Source organism: Pseudorasbora parva, chromosome 3 (genome assembly GCF_024679245.1).
Source record: "Pseudorasbora parva isolate DD20220531a chromosome 3, ASM2467924v1, whole genome shotgun sequence".
Classification (NCBI taxonomy): Eukaryota; Metazoa; Chordata; class Actinopteri; order Cypriniformes; family Gobionidae; genus Pseudorasbora; species Pseudorasbora parva.
This window is the reverse complement of record NC_090174.1, coordinates 6,077,168-6,097,001: the sequence shown is the minus strand read 5'-3', so window position 1 is coordinate 6,097,001 and position 19,834 is coordinate 6,077,168. Positions and strand designations below refer to the sequence as shown.

Sequence of the window (19,834 nt, the reverse complement as noted above, 5' to 3'; positions counted from 1 at the left end):
AGTCTTTATGGTAGGACATATGGTGAACATGGTGATCTGAGGCTAAGTTGTCTCTGCATTGGGATCTTGAGTGTTTTGCACAAAAGAATTATGAGATAAGAAAGAGAACAATCTTTTATGATTCACTCAGAATACAGGTTTGGCATCTGTATTGACAAAGATTCCTCACAACAACTAAGCCTGTTGACAGGTCAGTACAGCGTTGACCTCTAAGGAGGAAAAGTTTGTGTCAGGGAGAGGGATTACCTAAATATAATTTAAAACTAAAACAGGGGTCTTGCTGGAGTGAGCGAAACCTTCATTCATTACAATTTATAGTTTGGTTAGTCAGTCTGGAGTCCAAAAGGTCTTCACAGCAACACAGCAAAGGCCCACAATCCAGCGCATACATTGGTTCTGTTACCAACCATCAAAAATGGAAACTATACAGGGAAATCAGATGTGGGAGAGAAACATAACGTGGAAGTATGTCCTGTGCTGTCCCCTGACGACCTTAAGGACACATCTAGGAGTCAAGGAAATAGACCTTGTAGAACTTGTTCATCTGCTCCAGGAAGATGAAGGTAAGAACCGTGTGCGGACCAAGACGAGCGTAATAAGGAGTAAAACCCTTCCACAGACTGAAGAATCCTTCGTTCCTTATGACCTTCACCAATACATCCTACAGAAAGAGAAAGAAAAAAGAGAGGCTGGAAGTGTCAGAGACTATACCACTAACAACAACAAAAATAAATGTTATTATTGCACAAGTGTATTTACAGTTAGCATTTTATCCAGCGTAACCATTACAAGTCATGCCATCCCTAACTGTCAATTAAACATTACTGTTGGTGCTCTAATACCTGCAACTCAGCACACATTTGTTTACCAAGTTTATCTTTTGGTTTCCTCCAAGATATGAAGTTTTCATTGAAGCCTATTTTCACCATAGAATAAAAATAGTGGTGAGGGGGTCAGAATTGTAAGATTTAAACTGAGAATACTGAGGAAAAAAGTCTGAATTGTGCGATGTAAACTGAGAATCCTGAGGTAAAAAAGGAAAAATGATGAGATGTAAACAGTTCTGAGGAAAAAAAAAAAGGTCAGAATTGCCAGATATAAACTGAGAATACTGAGGAAAAATGTCAGAATTGCCAGATGTAAACTGGAAAAATGTCAGAATTGCCAGATGTACACTGGAAAAATGTCAGAATTGTGAGATGTAAACTGGAAAAATGTCTGAATTGCTAAATGTAAACTGAGAATCCTGAGGTAAAAAAGGAAAAATGATGGATGTAAACAGTTCTGAGGAAAAAAAAAAGTCAAAGAGAATACTGAGGAAAAATGTCAATTGCCAGATGTAAACTAGGAATTCTGAGGAAAAAAAGTCAAAATGATGAGATGTAAACAGTCCTAAGGGGGAAAAAAACATTAAAATTGCGAGATGTAAATGGAGAATTCTGAAAAGTCAGATTTGATATATAAACCGTTGCAAAAACCTGTTTATATTTTTATTTTGTGGCAGAAACAAGCTTTAAAAGGTTTTCCTGAAACTTTTCTGATTTCTCCCAACACTAACATGACTGAAAGGTCACAACTCAAGCTACTGATCTCAGACAGCTAAAAACAGACAGAGTAACAGAGGAAAGCAGCAGACTGACTATGAGTGAGAGTTGAGAAGAACATACCAAACCATTCTTGTACTCCGGCTTCCCATCAATCATTCTCATGTTCTGGATTCTTTAGAAAAGAAGGAGATATATGTTAGCATTGCATGATCCGCGCAATTTCTAACCAAACCTGCTGCACAGAAAACAAGCAAAAATTATTATTGATTTGAATTCATGTTTTGATTCTTCTGTTTTTAAGTCAGGTCTTATATAATTAGTGACTCATTAGTTATGTGTAATCATATCTTTTGTTTTGCTTCCAAGTTGTAAAAATCTAAATAATATTAATAATAATAATAATAATAATAATAATAATAATAATGTGAGCGAGATGAAGCACCATTCACATTGGACATTTACATTTATGCATTTGGCTTTTATTTGGCCATTATGCTTTTAATACAAATTATATTGCAATCAAGTTATACATTTTATCATTCATCAAACAAACACATGGGTTAACTTGCTGTTTGTGCATGATATCATATTATAAAAATGTCATATAATATTTTGCAATTAACATCATTATAAATAGTATCAAAATGGTTTGATTCCCAAAAATATTTATTGTGATATATGCAGTTGCTGTTACATATCATTTATACAGTACGCATATTCTGTGATGCGTGTATTGGCCACCTTGCTCTCTATATACGAGTAGCAGTACCAGGCATTGAAAAACCCTTTAACCACTAGCATGTGTACATTATAAGATAATAAATAATGATGTTCCCTTAGAGCAGTGAGCTTGCTTATCAGCTCCAGAATTTACAATCTTTATCAGCACACAACTGAACAAAATATGCTGTCAACTACCCGAGTTGACATACTCTCATCCTTCCAGCATACAGTATTTTGATACATTACAATATATCAAAGCACACCGATGCACAATTTACAGAAATATTTCCGTAATAGTAATGCATATGAGGTTTATTAAACGTTATACGGTTTATGATGTTTCTGCAATACTGATTCTCCTGGCATCAAGCCAGTTCATTATCAACTTGTTTTGTTTAAAAAAAAAAAACTTTTGTTAAGCACAATGCAAATAAAATTGATGCTGATATGGTTATCATTAGGGATGCACAATATATTGGTCCTATAAGCTTATACCACATTCAAGCATTTATTGTGAATGCAATAGCAGGTTTAACGTCTGTCACATTGGTGATGGACCATAAAATGGTAATTAATTATTGACTAATTGTCAGCTTCAGTCAACATATGCATCACTATTTTTCATGCATGTCATAGTTTTTTAAAGAGATCCAAAGAGTGAGTAATTGATGACAGAAATTATGTTGTTCCAAACCCATAAAACTTTAGTTCATCTTTGAAACACAAATTAAGATATTTTTGATGACTTCTGAGAGATTTCTGTCCCTCCACTGAAAGTCTTTTCACCCAAAACGTTCATAAAGAGATTGTAAAATAAATCCATATGAATTGAGCGGTTAAATCCAAGTCGTATGAAGAGACATTATCACTTTATATGATGAACAAGATTGCATTTAGGCTTATATTCACATTAGGGCCGGGACTCGATTAAAAAAATTAATCTAATTAATTAGAGGCTTTGTAATGAATTAATCGAAATTAATCGCATTTTAATTGCATATAAATATTTGACCTGGAACAATGAGAAGTAGCCCAATTTTTCACATGTATTTTTAGCATACCATTGAATAATGACTGAATACATAAGCTTAATCAACAAAATATTGTTTATTTATTTCAGTCCAGCAGACCAGTGCAATGTTTGCCATTAAGTGTAGCAAAAGCATATTTGTGATATTTGAGGCACGATGTGCTGCGGTGATACGCTAATTCCTTGTTGTATAGCAGGGGTGTCCAATCCTGCTCCTGGAGTTTTGTTCTGCTGAGTTTAGCTCTAACCCCAATTAAACACACCTGTACCAGCTCATTAAAGGGGGGGTGAAACACTCATGCTGCGTCCCAATTCGCCTACTTATACTACGTCCTAAAAGTATGTACTCTTTTTGTGAAGAAAAAGTATATACTTTTGAGTGTGTAGCAGAAAAGTATGCAAGTTTCGGGACATACTACTTCGCCATCTTTAACGGACTCTGTCGCTTAGTTACGTGCATCCCGTCACCGTTTATCTGCCCTGTCAATCATCGTCAGATTCGTCACAGTTCAAATCCTCCTCATTCAGTTTAATCTCCTACCGTATCGGAGAGAAATGTAGCCGCTCGTTGATCTGCCATTTGTGGATCTTTAATGCAGAGACTCTCCTCATGGGTTTGCAGTTTAAATATAATGATGCATTTAAAAGTTAATGGCCAAACGTGTCATTACAAAAGTTCACAATGCTGCTGCAGGTGAAATATAATGTGGACAACACTGAATAAATATATTTTTGTCAGGTTAAATATTGATAGTTGGTCACTCAAACCCCTTTATCTAAACTTCTCTACTTAACCGTCGAACTCGCACATCCGTCATGTTTGTAGTTTATTAACGCTTTTTATCCGCGTTTGTAGTTCTAATCGAATCCTCGTCCAACTCGCAGTGGGTTGTGGGCAATATCAGCCGTTAGAGTGCCCATCGATCCATACTGTGAATTCGGACCGGAAATAGTAAACCATCCGGGAATCTTTGGAATACTCTTTTCAACATACTACGATTTGGGACATACTAATTCTATTTTCGAATACTATTTAGGATGGATAGTATGCGAATTGGGACGCAGGGTCAGTTTCAGTCAGTGTCATGTCAATCTTGAGTACCTATAGAGTAGCATTGCATCCTGCATATCTCCGAAAAGTCTTTATTTTTTTTATAATTATATAAGAAAGATGCGCTGTTCCGAGTCTTTCCGAAAAAAGCAGAGCGGGTGGGGGCGTGTCGTGTGAGCGGAGCTAAATAATGACGTGTGCGCGCTGCTATTGTGTTGAGTTGTGTTGAGTGCGTGGTAAAGCTGTCATCCCTAACAGCGGGGAAAAAACTTTATTCAAAATAAAAATATGGCTTTTAATCAGATACAGCCATACATCTATGATCCGGAATCAGACCCAGAGGCTGCAGTTGAACAGGAGCAGCAGCAAAAACGACTAGAGCAGGACGTCTCTATGTGGTACAAGTTATACACTAACTATATAATATGCTTAGCGGCTTGTGTTATTTACATATTTATACTTGAATTATATCGTCGTATTTTTGTCTTTGAAGGTGTACATGTGGGAAGTGCAGTTGTGCACGTGTGTTTGTGTGTTTACGCGTGGTTTGTGTAGACAGGTTAAGTTAGTGTTTACATAGAAAGACACGGAATAGTAGCGCATTTGAATGAAGAAGCGCGCTTATTTAGTTCAACATATTTCCCCACTCTTTGTGTATTGTTGAGTGCTTTTACAATACACAAACATAAAGTTACACATATAGTGGCCAGCTAAACAAATGTACACGCACTACACATCGCATGCTCCATTGATCAATTTCTATATATAGTAATATATATAGTAACTATACGTGATCATGTTTGGGCTACTTGATGAGCATAGACACAGACATTTGAAGCAGTCTAACTCACCGCCTGCGGTTCTAACGTTGGGACTGCTCTATCCTTCAGCATTAGGCGATTGGAAAATCCGGCGTCGAGCTGGGCCTTGTTTATGAAACAGTCGGCACCGAAATGCAGCGAACAGATATAAACATTCGCGCAACTCAGTTGCTGATCCGGAAAAGCAAATTACATCCACTGTTGCCTTACCGCGGGGTTTTGGGGGAATCTGTGCAGGACTGTCTTGGTCTGGCAACCAAAAACGCACTTTTTGATGTCATTGTTAATTGTGCACATTACCTGTGCAGCGCAGCCTACGAGCGCTTTGATGGGCATAGCCTGTTGCTTTCGCTCTCTCCCTCTCTCTCTCTCTCTCCCTCTCTCTCTCTCACACGCTTCCGGTAGAATTGTCCGTAAGGCCCATACAAGGAAATTCCGCCCCCATTAACGTCAAAGGGGACGCATGATCGCAAAAAACTTGCCGAAACTTATGACTAACCGGAAGTAGTATTTTTGACAAAGAAATACTCCCATCAAACGTCCACCTTAACTTTTGAAACTTTGTCTATGTTTAGTATGGGATTCCAAGTCTTTAACAGTGTAAAAAGATCAGTATGCATGAAACAGCATTTCACCCCCCCTTTAAGGTCTTATTAGGCATACTAGAAACTTTAGCAGCGTATTGAGGCAAGCTGGAGCTAAACTCTGCAGGACGTGAGTGGCACTCCAGGACCGACTTTGGATACCCCTGTTGTATAGCTTGCACACAACCATGCTCTTGTCGACGCTTCCATCATTTCGTTTTTTAAAACTAAATTTCCCATCCACGGGGCCAAGCAAATCGGTCTCATCAGCTTCTTCGTTCATGTTCACTATGGTTTGTTGTTGTCGTGACTCATGAGCGCTGGTTGGTGTTCCAGTATAATCGGTCCATCAAAACTCATTCATTGAAAAACGTTCCGCGGGGCAAAAATAAGTGCGATTAATTTTTTTTTTTTTTGCGTAATTAATTAACGCGTTAAAGTCCCGTAGTTAATTAATCTTAATTAACGCGTTAAAGTCCCGGCCCTAATTCACATATAAGCATTGATCAGTGAAAATAAACAGAAACTCAACCATATTTGCGGGGCACGCAGGCTTGACCTTCTGTTTACTAAAATTGAATGCAATGGTTTGTCGATTCATGTTTACAAGTAAATCTGTTCATCAGATAAAGTGACTGTGTTTCGTCATCAGACTTGGATTAAACCAGTTGATTCATATGGATGTGTTTTTTTTTTTTTTAATTGTTTTTAAAGTTTTGGGAAACAGACTTTTAATGGAGTGACAAATCTCAGATTTGTACTTTGAAATTGAATTGGTTTAGAACGACATGAGGTTGAATAAATCATGACAGAATTTCCATTAGGAAGTAAAGCTGTACCTGGTTTTAACAATATCTACTGGCATGGAGGCAGCGGTGGTGACCAGTCCACTGATCATACTAGCACAGAAATGACACAGGATATCATCTCCAAAATATCCTGCACAAAAACAGAAGTAGAAAGATATTTTAAAGAGTTCACTGCAATACATGTCAGTTTGACCTCAGTGTTTTTAGAAGAACACACACAGAACTATACATCCACACTTACTAGGGTAAATAAATAACAGTTAGTGATTGGTTAATCACCTATTCATCTGGTTCAGCTTATAAAACGTTTTCAATAAAACACACGCTGGATTTACTACATGAACAGTTAATTAAGAAAAACTCATAGGTGTTCCTGCTGCTGGATGATCTGTTATTTGGTGGGCTGCAAAACTGATCTGGGCTAGTTTTGCCAAAAGCATCTCACATGTAATTAGATTGGAGAAACAATTTGCACCATTGGTCTCTGTGATCTACTTAGTCATACAATGCTTTAGGGAAATGCAGCCCAGATGGGATTTGGTCATCCTACATCGTGCAGACAACTACTATAGGACACGGATCATGAGAGATCTTATTAATTGCTGCATCATGTTGCTGTTCATTTGCAAATGTCAAACCTTCCGCAAACGTCTATTTCGCCACAATCTGCATTATCTGCATTTTTGTTGTTTCCATCCACCCATTTTTATGCACATTTTGGGATATGGTATTAAAAATTTGATGGAACTTGATAAAAACAGCAAAAGTTGCATGAAAACGCATGTTCTCCATTGATGCGTATACATTTAAAAAGACATACGCAATCGCACAAAAACTACAATGGCAAAACATTTACTGAATAAATCCTTTGATGCACAAAAAAAAAAAAAAAAAAAACCCTTATGTGACTTTCCCTCAACAGTGGATGTGACTGGATAACTAGACTAACCAGTTTCATTGCAGAGCATCTCAAATGTTGATTTGGGTCACTGTGAAATGCCTAAACCCAAGACTAAAAAGTCTGACATCATAATAATTTGGGTTAATTCCCTCCCAGAACTCACACAATTGTGTTCCCAAACACTAGGCATCCAAGCGCAAGACAACGTGACATTGTTTATTGTGTTTTTCATCTGTGTGCTCTGAGACACATCATCTATGAAGGAGAATAAAAGAGTAGAGTTTCTTCTCCGATTGCAGCAGCTTTTCATATTAGATACAGTATTCTGTGCCAATTACCCAGGGAGTGGCGATTTTGCTCTCTTGAACAGGATAGAAACAATGATTTATTTGCAGATGTTTTATGCAACATTACAATTTTAAGCACCAAGTTAAAATGTACAACTCTGGATGGAAGTATAGCTAACATCTCATTAAATCAAACTCAAGTTAAAAAGGAATTTCTTTTAGTAATGTCGCTGCTGCAAAGCACTGTCAGTGTCAAAGTACCCTTAGCTAAAGACCCCTGTAGTCAATAATTTTGTCCCTTAAAACTCATCTTTGACCCCCAAAATTACATTTAACTCTCGCTATAATCAATGACACTGTCTACACAGCACAATGAATCTCTTATTTACATCGTGTTTGAACTGTTAGTTATGATGAAAACATTTCACGAGTCATGAGATCACTGCTTTCTTATCTGTCATTGGCTACAATGCTCATCACTGCAAACCTTCATAAATATGCTACAATCAACACTTTTCCCGATTACTTAATCTCGACAGCTATAAGAGTAAAAATGTAGTAAAAACTTTCGAAAGAGTTCCACATATTTCATATACAAAATAAAGATGCTAGCCAATCACAGCAGTGGTCGTTTACACTGAGGTCTCACAGCAGACCTTCCAACAGAGCGTTCAGATCAGAGGCTAAAATCAAAGGGGTAATCTACATAGACAGTAAAAGAAATGGACAGAGCTATCCATTGACTTCAACGGCGGAAAAATGAGGCCAATCAGAGGCACTCACTTCCTGATGGCTGAGCGAACTGCGCAGGCTCAGACTGAGCTTGACGACGTAGATGTGACGTAAGCAACCTGTCTTACAGTTGTAGGTCTTCTAGTAGTTGTAGAGAGTGAAATCTGAATTAATCTTTAAGATTAATCTAGCACGCCATTGCTAAACAAGCCATCACCTGGTGTTAGCATCCCATTGACTCCCATTCATTTTTGAGTCACTTTGACAGTGAATAACTTTAAATCTGAGGCGTTTAAAGACTCCATTTGTCCATTGTTTATTTCTAAAGAAACACGACAATGTATAAAAGGCTCCATTACCTTGTATCTTACACTATCGCCCCATAGAAGCCATTTTTGTAAAAATAGGCTAACAATTGCGTCATAACCAACGCGACTGTCGCACAGTTGAGAAATTACCGTAGAGACAGGAGGAGACGCTCGCAGGCAACCTTTTACTGTCTATGAGGCAGTCGGGGGGACGTGGAGACAAAGTCCGATAAAGTCAAGGGAGAAGAATGGGGAGAAGCCCATAGTGAGCCAAAAGCAACGGGACAAAACATTTAAACAACGTGATTCAGATTTCACTTTCCACAACTACTTGAAGACTTAAAACTGTCAAACAGGAGGCTTACGTCACATCTACATTGTCAAGCTCAGTCTGAGCCTGCGCAGTACGCTCAGCCATCAGGAAGGGAGTTCTTCTAACTGACTTCACTTTTCGCCGTTTAAGGCTATGGGGTCACTGTGTCCATTTCTTTTACTGTCTATGGCTAAAATCAGGGTAGAAAATTGCCTTTTATATCTAAATGATGACTATTTTTGATGTAAAAACCATACTAACATTATATGTGCACCTTAAGAAAATCAATACAGTTCATGACCCCTTTAATATTACTGACCTAACAATGAACAATCTTTTTGTATTTTTATTAACTAACGTTCGCAAAGATTAACGCATACTGTAACAAATTTATTGCTCATTGTTAATGTTACTTAATGCATTAACTAATGTTAACCAATGGAATCACAAAAAACGATTTTAGAAGATTTCCAGCTCATACCAGCTTAAGCAGTCATGCAGGTTTTTGGAGCATGGCAGATGGTTTCTTGCTGGTCTAGAAAGATGGTCAACCAGGCTGATTTGAGTTTCATTCAGCTGGTAGTAGTCCAATTATCTAATCCCCTAGACCAGCTTGAATGACCATGAATGATTAGTCCGGACTAGCTAACCATGTTTATCCCGCTACCATCAGAATCTGGAATTATCTAGATTTTCCAGAAGGGCTGACACTACATGTTTGTGACTGATAAGATAAATGAAGGTTCATACCAGAGTCCAACAGCGCTTGTTTGGACTGGGAATATGAAGCAAGTTGGGCAGCGTTCACAACAACTGCTCTGGCCATGGTGGGTATGCATCCCTACATTAGAAATAAAACACAAACACACACACACACCCCATTACATAGACTGATTTTGAACAGTAAAGCAAACATATAGGAATAATAAGAAGCACGTTGTCAGATTAAAAAAAAAACAGCCAGTTGTTACACTAATTTAAGCCTCTTGTGTGAAACTGAATCTTTAAGTCTATAAATCTTTCATAAGAGTCAGTTGCTTGTGAATTAGACTACACTGGTCTTTGTATAATTTGGAGGCACCCATTCTTTCTCTCACAATTCAGCTAAAACATAATTTATGAACATTTAGTAGCAGCGCAGCATCACAGCTGAACAGGGTGAAGGAAACACTGAGTATTTCAGCAGATTGGTGAAAGAATGCAGATGTTCAAGAAATGTTAATAATAGAATAAAATCAAAGATGATAAAAATTAATTTATTTTCCGGCAGGGCCGTCGCTATTGGTGTAAAAGGTGGTGACAATTATAAGGGCCCCCAATTCCCAGAGGGCCCACTAAATCCAGTAGAAATGCTATCTCTCTCTCTCCTCTCCCATCTCTATAAAATGGTTTAGTCCAATGGTTATAATATATATTTCAACTCAATCAGCGGCAAACTGCAGAGAGACCCAGAAAGTCCCACCCCAGCTAGTAATCAGAACCAATCATAGTTAAGGCTGCTCCGAGAAGTTAGCATTAATGTTACAGTGGAAGTGAGAGTAACTGAAAACCTCATGAAAAGGAAAGGGAGGCCAGAAAAATATCTTAAGTCTATCAAAACGTTCTTTAACATCAACATTCTTTTAGTGCATCGAGGAAGTCAATGTGATGGGATGACATGCCCTGATCTTTTTGCTGCCAATTTACTTTCGTGGGAATAGGATGCCGACCCACACTTTCAAAGTCCCTGTCTTTTTGCACTATTATGTAGCTTGTGGGTTTGTATAACAGGCAGAAAAATATGTGTGTCAAGAGGATTACAGACTTGCCGACTGTCGATGTGATATTTTTAACAATAGCCTACTGTCAAGAAAACGCGAATACAATTCACTGCTATGGACACATTTAAAAAGACGCACACACAAAAAAACATTATCTTCATTAAAAAATGAAGACTCGTTTTCTCAGTGGTTTTATTTTACATTTGACTGCATCCTTTTTTATTTCGGAATATTTATCTCAACTGATAGACACCAGACTGACTGGAAATACATTTTATAGGCTTAATATATTGCTGGTATGTCCATTTAAAAAAGTTTATTTTAACATTTTATCAATTTCTTGTCTTTAGTTGTCTTGCATAAGTTATTAATCACTTAATGCCATTTTGTTTTATATAGTATTTATATATAACTGTGTATATAAAATAAGTAACAGCAATGACCTTTATTTGCATTTATTTATTTGTCTGTTTAGTTATTTTGTAAGAAATCCTTGCATGGCACCAGATGTGGGCCACTATGCCCATATTTTATAGGCCTAACGTTACCATATATACCGCATATGATATGAGTGGAGGGCGTTGGGGGCCCACATCAATGTTTTTCAGGGGGCTCAGAATTCCCAAGCTAAGGCCCTGGTTCCAGGAGTTCTTTAAAACTGAACCAGTTCTTATTCAAATCCCAATAATAGTCAGAGTTGTTCAGAAATACATAATTGTAAACCACAAGCACATAGGCAAATTTTTTTTAACTCAAATGAATAAACATCTGCAATCTGGGTAATTAGCACACATGTAACAAGGGTGCACACAAACATATTCTAACACACACTCACCCTCCAGAGTGTGGTGACTCCTTCCTCTCTAGTGATTCTCATGAGGGCATTGAAGACGTTTGTGTAACCCCTCCTTTGCTCTGGAGGCAACCTGGACAAGAAACAGATTAAAGAGGAATATTTTATAAACATTTCAATATTTTAAGAAGAAGAAAAAGATGATGATAATATTAAGATTAACACAATTAAATAATAACAGTTATTTTAGTATTATTTATATACTATTATAGCATTTATCAATGTTTCGCAACAGAAAATTATTGATTAAATCATTAAAACTATACCAAACATTAAAGATAGTTTAAATTTGAATGATTTTGTTATGCGATTTTGTTATTTTTATTTTTTATGTCTATTTATTAAGCATTGATTTATTTTTATTTCAGATTTAATTTTAGTACTTCAAAAGTACAATTATTTTAGTTCAGTCAGTTGCCAAGGCAAATTTGAAAAATGTTCTAAAGTTAAGTATAAGTTTTTACATTTTATATTAGATTATTTTCAATTAGCAAAACTATTATGAATAGTTTCAGTTCATTCATTTTATTAATAATAATAAAACAACATGTTGATATTTTTATTGTAGATATAAATGTTTGTATGAATGCTAGGTTTTATAAACAAATGTATAATGTATAATCAATAATGCGTATTGGACAATTCATATTGGGCACAAATTGGATATATGACAAGCACATCATTCTAAATCTGGCATCAACAAACGTGGTTGAAAACAGACACTTTATATCAGGTTGATAGAACAAGCACTTATAAAGAACTAGCGGCATAAAATCCTTGAAATATTACCTACTGAGTAACCTAAACATTCATAAAGAGCTTATAAAATGTGTGAACGAGTCAAAACAGCGGCAAGAATCCCTCCATCACACACACAGATGAAGATCTGCTGCGTGGAGACGCAGTTTTGATGCCTGTACTGAACTGTGATGGGAAACATTGTGCAAAAAAAAACAAAAAAAACTTATGCTTGAACATTCTGTCTTTTTACAGTCGTATCTTGTGAACGTTTTTGATTCATTTAGATGTCTTTGGTCAATGTTGCGTTCATATTTCAGTTGAACCGCACCAGTAGGGCTGGGCGATATGGCCCAAAAAAAAAATCCCCGATTTTTTCACCAAAAATTCGATTTACGATTTAAAACGATTTTTTTCCCCTCCTACTTAAAATCAGTCTGCAGATGACAAAGAAATTGTTCAAAACAAGTTTTAACTTTATTTTGTTTAGGTAAAATTAAATATTTGCAGCTTGGTAGAAGTGCCACCTGGGGTGCAAAACTTTCAGCATGTGAATAACCCCCGACTATTCCACAGTATTAATGGGCACCATATCTTTTGCAATAAACAGTATACATATCAAAGGTTTATGAATTGATATGCAGATAAAATTAACTTTTATTAACAACAGTAATGTGCAAAAAAAGTATATGGAAAATTTAAATGTAGCCTAATGCTCTTATTAAATATAGATTAGCATTGTTCTTCAATAGTCTCACACTGAACTGATCGACAGCTTCAGTGATTATTAAAGGAGCTCTTTACTTTACTGTAATTTAGTCACAATTTGAAGAAAAGTTTAGTTTTTCCTGAGACTGTGACTTCGTACTTTCCATACATTAGGGAGTGAAAATCGCTAATAAATCAATAAGTGCTCTTCTGCTGGTTATAGTGGTGGGCATTTCATATCTTTTTTAAAATAAAAATGCTACAAAATGGATTACACATTTAAAAAAAATAAACTAAAAAAAACATTCGACTATTTCTTTCACAAGACCCCTTTAAACTTTTAGTTTTACAAACCATCACATTAAAAATAACATTACAATCGGATATCTAGAGCTTTGAAGTGCTGGAAATAAGTGTGAAGCTCTTGAAAACCATTGGAAAAAGCTTGAATTTCAATCTCAAAAGGTTGTACGAATCCTGAGATAAATAATGACAACAACAACAACATTAAATCCATGTGGTTTTACTACAGTACAATCGTGGTAAATGTTGGTGTTTTGTGACTGAAACCCCTGACCTTCGCTCAGCTCTGTTTGATCTGATATCTGTGGTTTATAACAGAATTCTGCGCCGACCGCTTCCACTAGATCACAGTAGCGATGGTGTGTTGATTTAAACGGTCTCTCACTGGATCACCAGCGCTGTGTATCGTGTCTGTCACGAGATTGGCCCGTGTGTGAGCTCGCGCTGGGTTCGTGTCAGCGCAGCTTTAAATGAGTATAGCGCCTACCGCGGTTCCGTTCAGACTTCAAACACACTTTGCAGCGGGGTATTGTTAATTGTTCTGTGAAAAACTGAACCAATTACAAATGACACGGTATGTTGTTAGACGCGATCCTTGTTGTTTGTGTACCTGTGGCAAACGCGCGCGGGGAGGGCTGAGCCATTACGGGAGCTCAGAGGGGAGCGTCGGCGGATTTGAAAGAGAGAACCGATTTTCATTCACAAAAATCGTCGTAAACTAAAAACTCGAATTAATTCATAAAATCGATTTATCGCCCAGCCCTACGCACCAGAGTTTGTTTTTGGAAGCAGATCTTTTCAGCAGTCTCGGTCAGTGTTCACACTTATTCAAAATGAAGCCCACTGACGCTTCATTTGTTTTAATTGAACCAAACATGCCAAATGTTAAGACACAAATTCTGAATCCTCCTGAAACAGCTGTGTGGATCTACCGAGTGATTTATTTTGTCACTTTTAGAAGACAAAAAAATATGTGAAATATGGTGAAGTGTGATGATATTCTTCTACCTCCCATCAGCCGTCATTCGAATGAGCGCCACCTCAGCTGGAGTCCCAACGAACGCCCCCGTGGCCCCAGCCGTCATTCCGATCAAAGCCTTCATGAGGAAGTTGGGAGGTGTGCCGTCTGCTTTGGACATCCGCTCAAACAGGATGGTGTAGATGCCCAAGCGGGTTGTGGTGTAGGTAGCCTGTCTCAACAGACCCGCCGAAAGCCTGTGATTAAAAACACAGGACAGAAACAGACCGAGGCGTGAACACAATAAACACGTAGTGAGACAAGAATGAGATTTATGCATCAGATGTAAACCTAATCAGATATTTACAGCTTGTGTAAAGCTATGGGCTCCATCTACAGTCACTCAGTTAGGATGTCCAGCTAGAGCTGCCTAGTTTCTCACATCCAGTGTCTGGTAAAACTAATGTTAAAAAACAAACAAAATACATTACTTGAATAATTCAGTCAAATTCATTAATCTGTACTTGACCATTCTTGCCTTGTGAGAAAGTGTACCTCACTAATCTACAACGCTTGTTTCCTAGCACAGCTGTGGGGTGGCTCTCTTTCTTACCCGGTGTAGATGCCGCCGACTCCCTCATTGCGCAGGATGCTGGCCAGGGCATGAAAGCTGGTCTTGTACTCACGAGCCTTGGAGCCCTGACCGCTCAACTGCATCCGATTCTTCACCAAGTCCAACGGCTGCACAAACACTGTTGCACCCATCCTGGAAGTCAGAGAGAAAGAATGCATGTGAGCTAAATCATGTATTTACTACACTCAGATTTCATCAAAAGTATCTTCATTTGTGTGCCAAAGATGAATGGAGGTCTTACGGATTTGGAATAACATGAGGGTGAGGAATTAATGACAGAATTTGGGTGAATTTTGGGGTGAAGTAACGCTTTAAAGTCAGCATGAAACAAAAATTACCTATATCTGAGTGAAACAGCTTTATGAGCAAGATCAAATATATGGCGGGACTTGATTTTGTCCATAGAGTATTGATTGGATGGTGGTGGTTTGCTATTGGTGGATCTAATGTGAGTGTAAGGTTGCTCCGCCCTCACACCAGTGAAGGCATCATCAGAGAAGAGATGTTGGAAGATATTCTGAATAAAGTAGGGTACATGGATTTTAGGAAAATGACTGTGGGTGGATAAATAATGTATAATAAATACAGCAAAATTACATCAAAACAAAAACAGAAATTGTCACTTTTGATTTCATTGTGACTTTAACATTTGCCCAAGGACAGAGTGTATAAGAAATAGCAAAGGTCGTGTTTGTTTCAGAGAGTGGGAACTGTCTTGCATGTGTCTTAAATTTGTAGTAATATATTTAAGGAGGTAATTTAATGTTTAAATGCCTGAGAAAGTCTGCAAACAAGACACATTTGAAGAGTGGCACAAAATAAATGTCTACAAGTAAGGGCCTGCAAAGTGCATTCCTCGGTGACACATGACGACCCGTGACATTTAAACTAAAGTTCAGATTTTGACACCAGGCTTTCTCTGGGCCTGCAAATGCATTCACAACAGGACTCGCAGAAAGAGCCAAGAAAATCCCAAACATCCCACATAAACTCCTTATGCGTGTTCTGATCAATAGCTCGCGCAGCGGAAACTGGTTGACCCTTGTCAATGATCTTATTCCCATCAGTTGCTCATTCAATCAATTCAAGCCCATGCAACACAGAGCGCCGTTGCACGCACTGACGCACGCACGACCGCATACGTACCCAGCTAAGCCACCGAAGAGAAACTTAATAGATTTGGGCGAGGTTTTGGGCTTGCCCGTGACCGCTGCCATGGCTGCAGTGTTGTTTCGGGTTTCTGTAGGACACCTTCACTTCTGCCGCTCCGCTGATAAACGGCTGCTGTTGTGTGTACAGCAAGGTGACTCGCCTGGAACGCGCACGTCTAGCGGAACACGCTTGGACCAATGACACACGAGCTTACACTCCGTGGTGCCGAGCACGTACGTGACGTATAGTGTTGTGTCTTAAAGAGACAGACACGTCTCTTTTTTTCGCTTTAAAGGGACAGTTCACAAAAATTCTGTCATTAATTACTCACCCTCATGTCGTTCAACCCCATAAGACCTTTATTCACATTCGGAACACAAATGAAGATATTTTTTGATGAAATCTGAGAGCTTTCTGGCCCTCAGTATAGACAGCAATTTAATTAACACTTTCAAGGCCAAGAAAGGTAGTAAAAAAATCGTAAAAATAGTCCATGTGCTGCAAGTGGTTCAACCTTCATTTTATGAAGTGATAAGAATACTTTTGTTTGCAAAAACAAACAAAAATCACAACATTATTCAGCAATTTTGTTCTAGCCTGTCAGAATATTACCCTGTCGTTGTGCTCACGTGAACAGCATCGGCTGCCATAGAACTCAATCCCTGCACTGTTTACAATGTGTGTAAACTATAACCTTGTTTTTTGTTTGATTCAGGTCACAGAATAAGACATGAAAAGCAATGTGAGAGCCGCATGTCATGTCAAAATTCCTCTCTTAGCTCTCTTAGCCCAGAAATTCCTGTGAAAGCTGCTCCAGCCACAGCCCTCTCCAAAGGAGAGGATATCACAGAGGCAGCCATGTCAAAAACGTATATTTGCACACAAACTGAGTGACCAGCAACCGCAACTTTCAGACTCCATCTTTATTTTTTAGCTCAACTTTCACAGAATGAAACGCACAGGATTGTAGGATATCAAAGGCAGAGAAGGATCTACCGGTATGCTGGCTTCAAAACTCGATCAGATGAAGCATCTCAGGAGGCAGTTTGTGAAGCTAACATTAGATTCGGATGTGCTTTGATGCCACCTTGAAATTTGTCCAATGAAGGTTGTTCCAGTTTTTGGACACAACCAGAATTTCCTGTCTTTAGGTGTTCAAACCCCTGCCCTTTTTCAAAATGAGTTAGGAAAATTCGGACACAAAAGTCAGGAAATTCCTGTTTATTGTTTACTTATCTGTCGGTCTGAGCTGTTGCCATGTTGCTATGGGTTGCGTGCGTTTTGCTTGACTGACTGAATCAAAAATCCCCTATACCCTCTATTTTACAGGACAGCCATTTGTAGTCCGAAACCACGTTTTTGATTGAACTCCTTCAATCCCACAATGCACCACAATAACAACCACATGCCTGTCTGTGCCGTGTAACTTTTTTATTTTCTACATGCTCCCCTTTTTTACATTTGAGCCCCTAACCCTAACCCTGCCCCTGCCCCTGCCCCTGCCACTGCCCCAGGCCCTGCCCCTGCCCCTGCCCCTGCCACTGCCCCTGCCCCTGCCCCTGCCCCTGCCACTGCCCCAGGCCCTGACCCTGACCCTGACCCTGACACTGACACTGCCCCTGCCCCTGACCCTGCCCCTGACCCTGGCCTGAAGAACTCTCTTCAAGTCCCTGCATGGGAAGAAAATGCTATCACAAATTTTGTTTCATGTCGACTTTAAAGCAGTTGAGAGAAGCCTGCATTACTGATAAGCTTTGCAGAATGACAGATATGCTTCACTTCTCCCTTCACCAAACCCGAAACATTTGTCGTTCTTAACTTCACAATGGGATATCAATCATTTTAATTAATCATCAGTCAATAATAAAACAAACTGGCTTTTGTATCTCTCTAGATCTTCAAATGCATCTTTTTCTCTACCCATAAGAAATCAATAGATCACTTTCACTGTTTATGCTTTGAAAAAGATCATGCAGTATCTGAAAAAAATCATAAAATATCATAAAACATTTTTGTTTTATTTTAAACAAATAAGGGCTTTTCAAACTGACTCCCCCAGGAAGCCACAAGGGGGCACTAAGGGGTCAGTAGAAAAGTTTAGAGAAAAGTGATAATACATATTGAATTAAATACATTTTATTAAAATAAATTGATTAAGATTTGTTCTTCAACCGGTAGAAAACCTCTTCACATTGTTCAGGGAGTAAGCAAGTGGGGCAACGACCAAAATGTGGGGTCAAAGGCAGTACCTCTGGTCTACTAACTTGATTGTCTAATCCTAACCTCACTCCTAATATTAACCCCTCTCCCACAACTAATCATAAACCTACCAATGTTAGGGGAGCAGTGTTGCCAAATGTATGATAATTGTCATATTTGTAGGATAACTGTGACCTCTGTACAATCAATAATGAAAAAAAATCCCATAATGAACGATAATGTTATTTGTTGCCGCTAGGCTGGATCTTGATTTCCAGGCTAGGAAGCTAGATATTTTACTTTAGTACTTAGTAGTACTTACTATTTGTTAAATATGGATATTTTTCTTACACAATTGCATCGCTTCCTTTCAGAAGGCCTTTATTAAACCACTGGAGCCGTGTGGAGCAGTAATATGATGGCTTTTATGGACTTCCAGAATTCACTGCCATGATAAAGCTTGGCAACTCATAAGTATCTCGGAGTAAATCGTGGACTAATTTTAATTTTTGTGTGAACTAACCCTTTAAGTCTTCTAGGGCAATCTTTGAAATGACTATCACGAAATGACTCTATCACTATCTCTATCTCTATACCCCCCCCCAGCCCCCCCCCCCCCCACACACACACACACACGCACACACACACACACACACACACACACACACACACACACACACACACACACACACACACACACCACAGTGCACATTTTGCATCCAACACTAACACATCTGATTCAACTCATCAGCTCATCGCCTAGAAACTGCAAAACTTGAATGGGCGTGTCTGATAAGGGAGACCAGGACAAGTTTGAGAACCATGGTCTAGATAAATAGTTGTATTCCGTACATTTGTCTCATGTATGACAATTTTCTTCCTAATACGATAATTCTGAGCTTCGGTACTTGGATATTTCCAATCTGGCAACACTGTACGTAGGGGGGTAATCATTTGGGCGGGGGTCAAAATTCGGCACAACACCTGTTTCTCTCACGGCCACCTCCTTGTTGTGTGTGTTGTATAACAACAGCAATGCTAAGAGCAGATCTTTCAAGCTCCCACTCTAAAACATCAGCTGTGTTTTTACCAGTGTGTGACTCAAAAAGCAGACGAGTCTGAAGCACACAACTTTACATTTCTCACTCTGTGGTAATAACATGTGCTGTGACTGTGAATTAGCTCTGAACAGCTTTTGAAGTCCACCCGTCGGTTGTTAACTCCACACTCTTAGCCTTTTCAGACCATCTGTCACATTTGCTTTAGCTTCATTGTACACTACTTGAATTGCCTCCTGACTGAAGTGTGAGCGTTACGGAATATCACCAATTCGCAAAATCCAACATTGCAGACAACAAAGAATATTCTTATGTATTTTGCGAATAAAAACTCATTATTTCTTGAGATTTTGCACTTGACTGAG

At 38.5% G+C, this 19,834-nt stretch overlaps 1 protein-coding gene across 1 annotated transcript; it reads right to left on the bottom strand.

Annotated features, from left to right (window-relative positions):
- Positions 1-341: 341 nt before the first annotated feature.
- slc25a11 (solute carrier family 25 member 11) lies at positions 342-16,413 on the bottom strand. The gene is made up of 8 exons (XM_067437671.1): positions 16,207-16,413; positions 15,040-15,192; positions 14,477-14,683; positions 11,702-11,792; positions 9,857-9,947; positions 6,596-6,695; positions 1,668-1,719; positions 342-661 (listed from the first exon to the last, which is right to left on the bottom strand). The coding sequence occupies exons 1-8, from the start codon at positions 16,275-16,277 to the stop codon at positions 506-508; spliced, it is 921 nt and encodes a 306-aa protein (XP_067293772.1). The 5' UTR covers positions 16,278-16,413; the 3' UTR covers positions 342-505.
- Between the last annotated feature and the right edge of the window lie 3,421 nt (positions 16,414-19,834).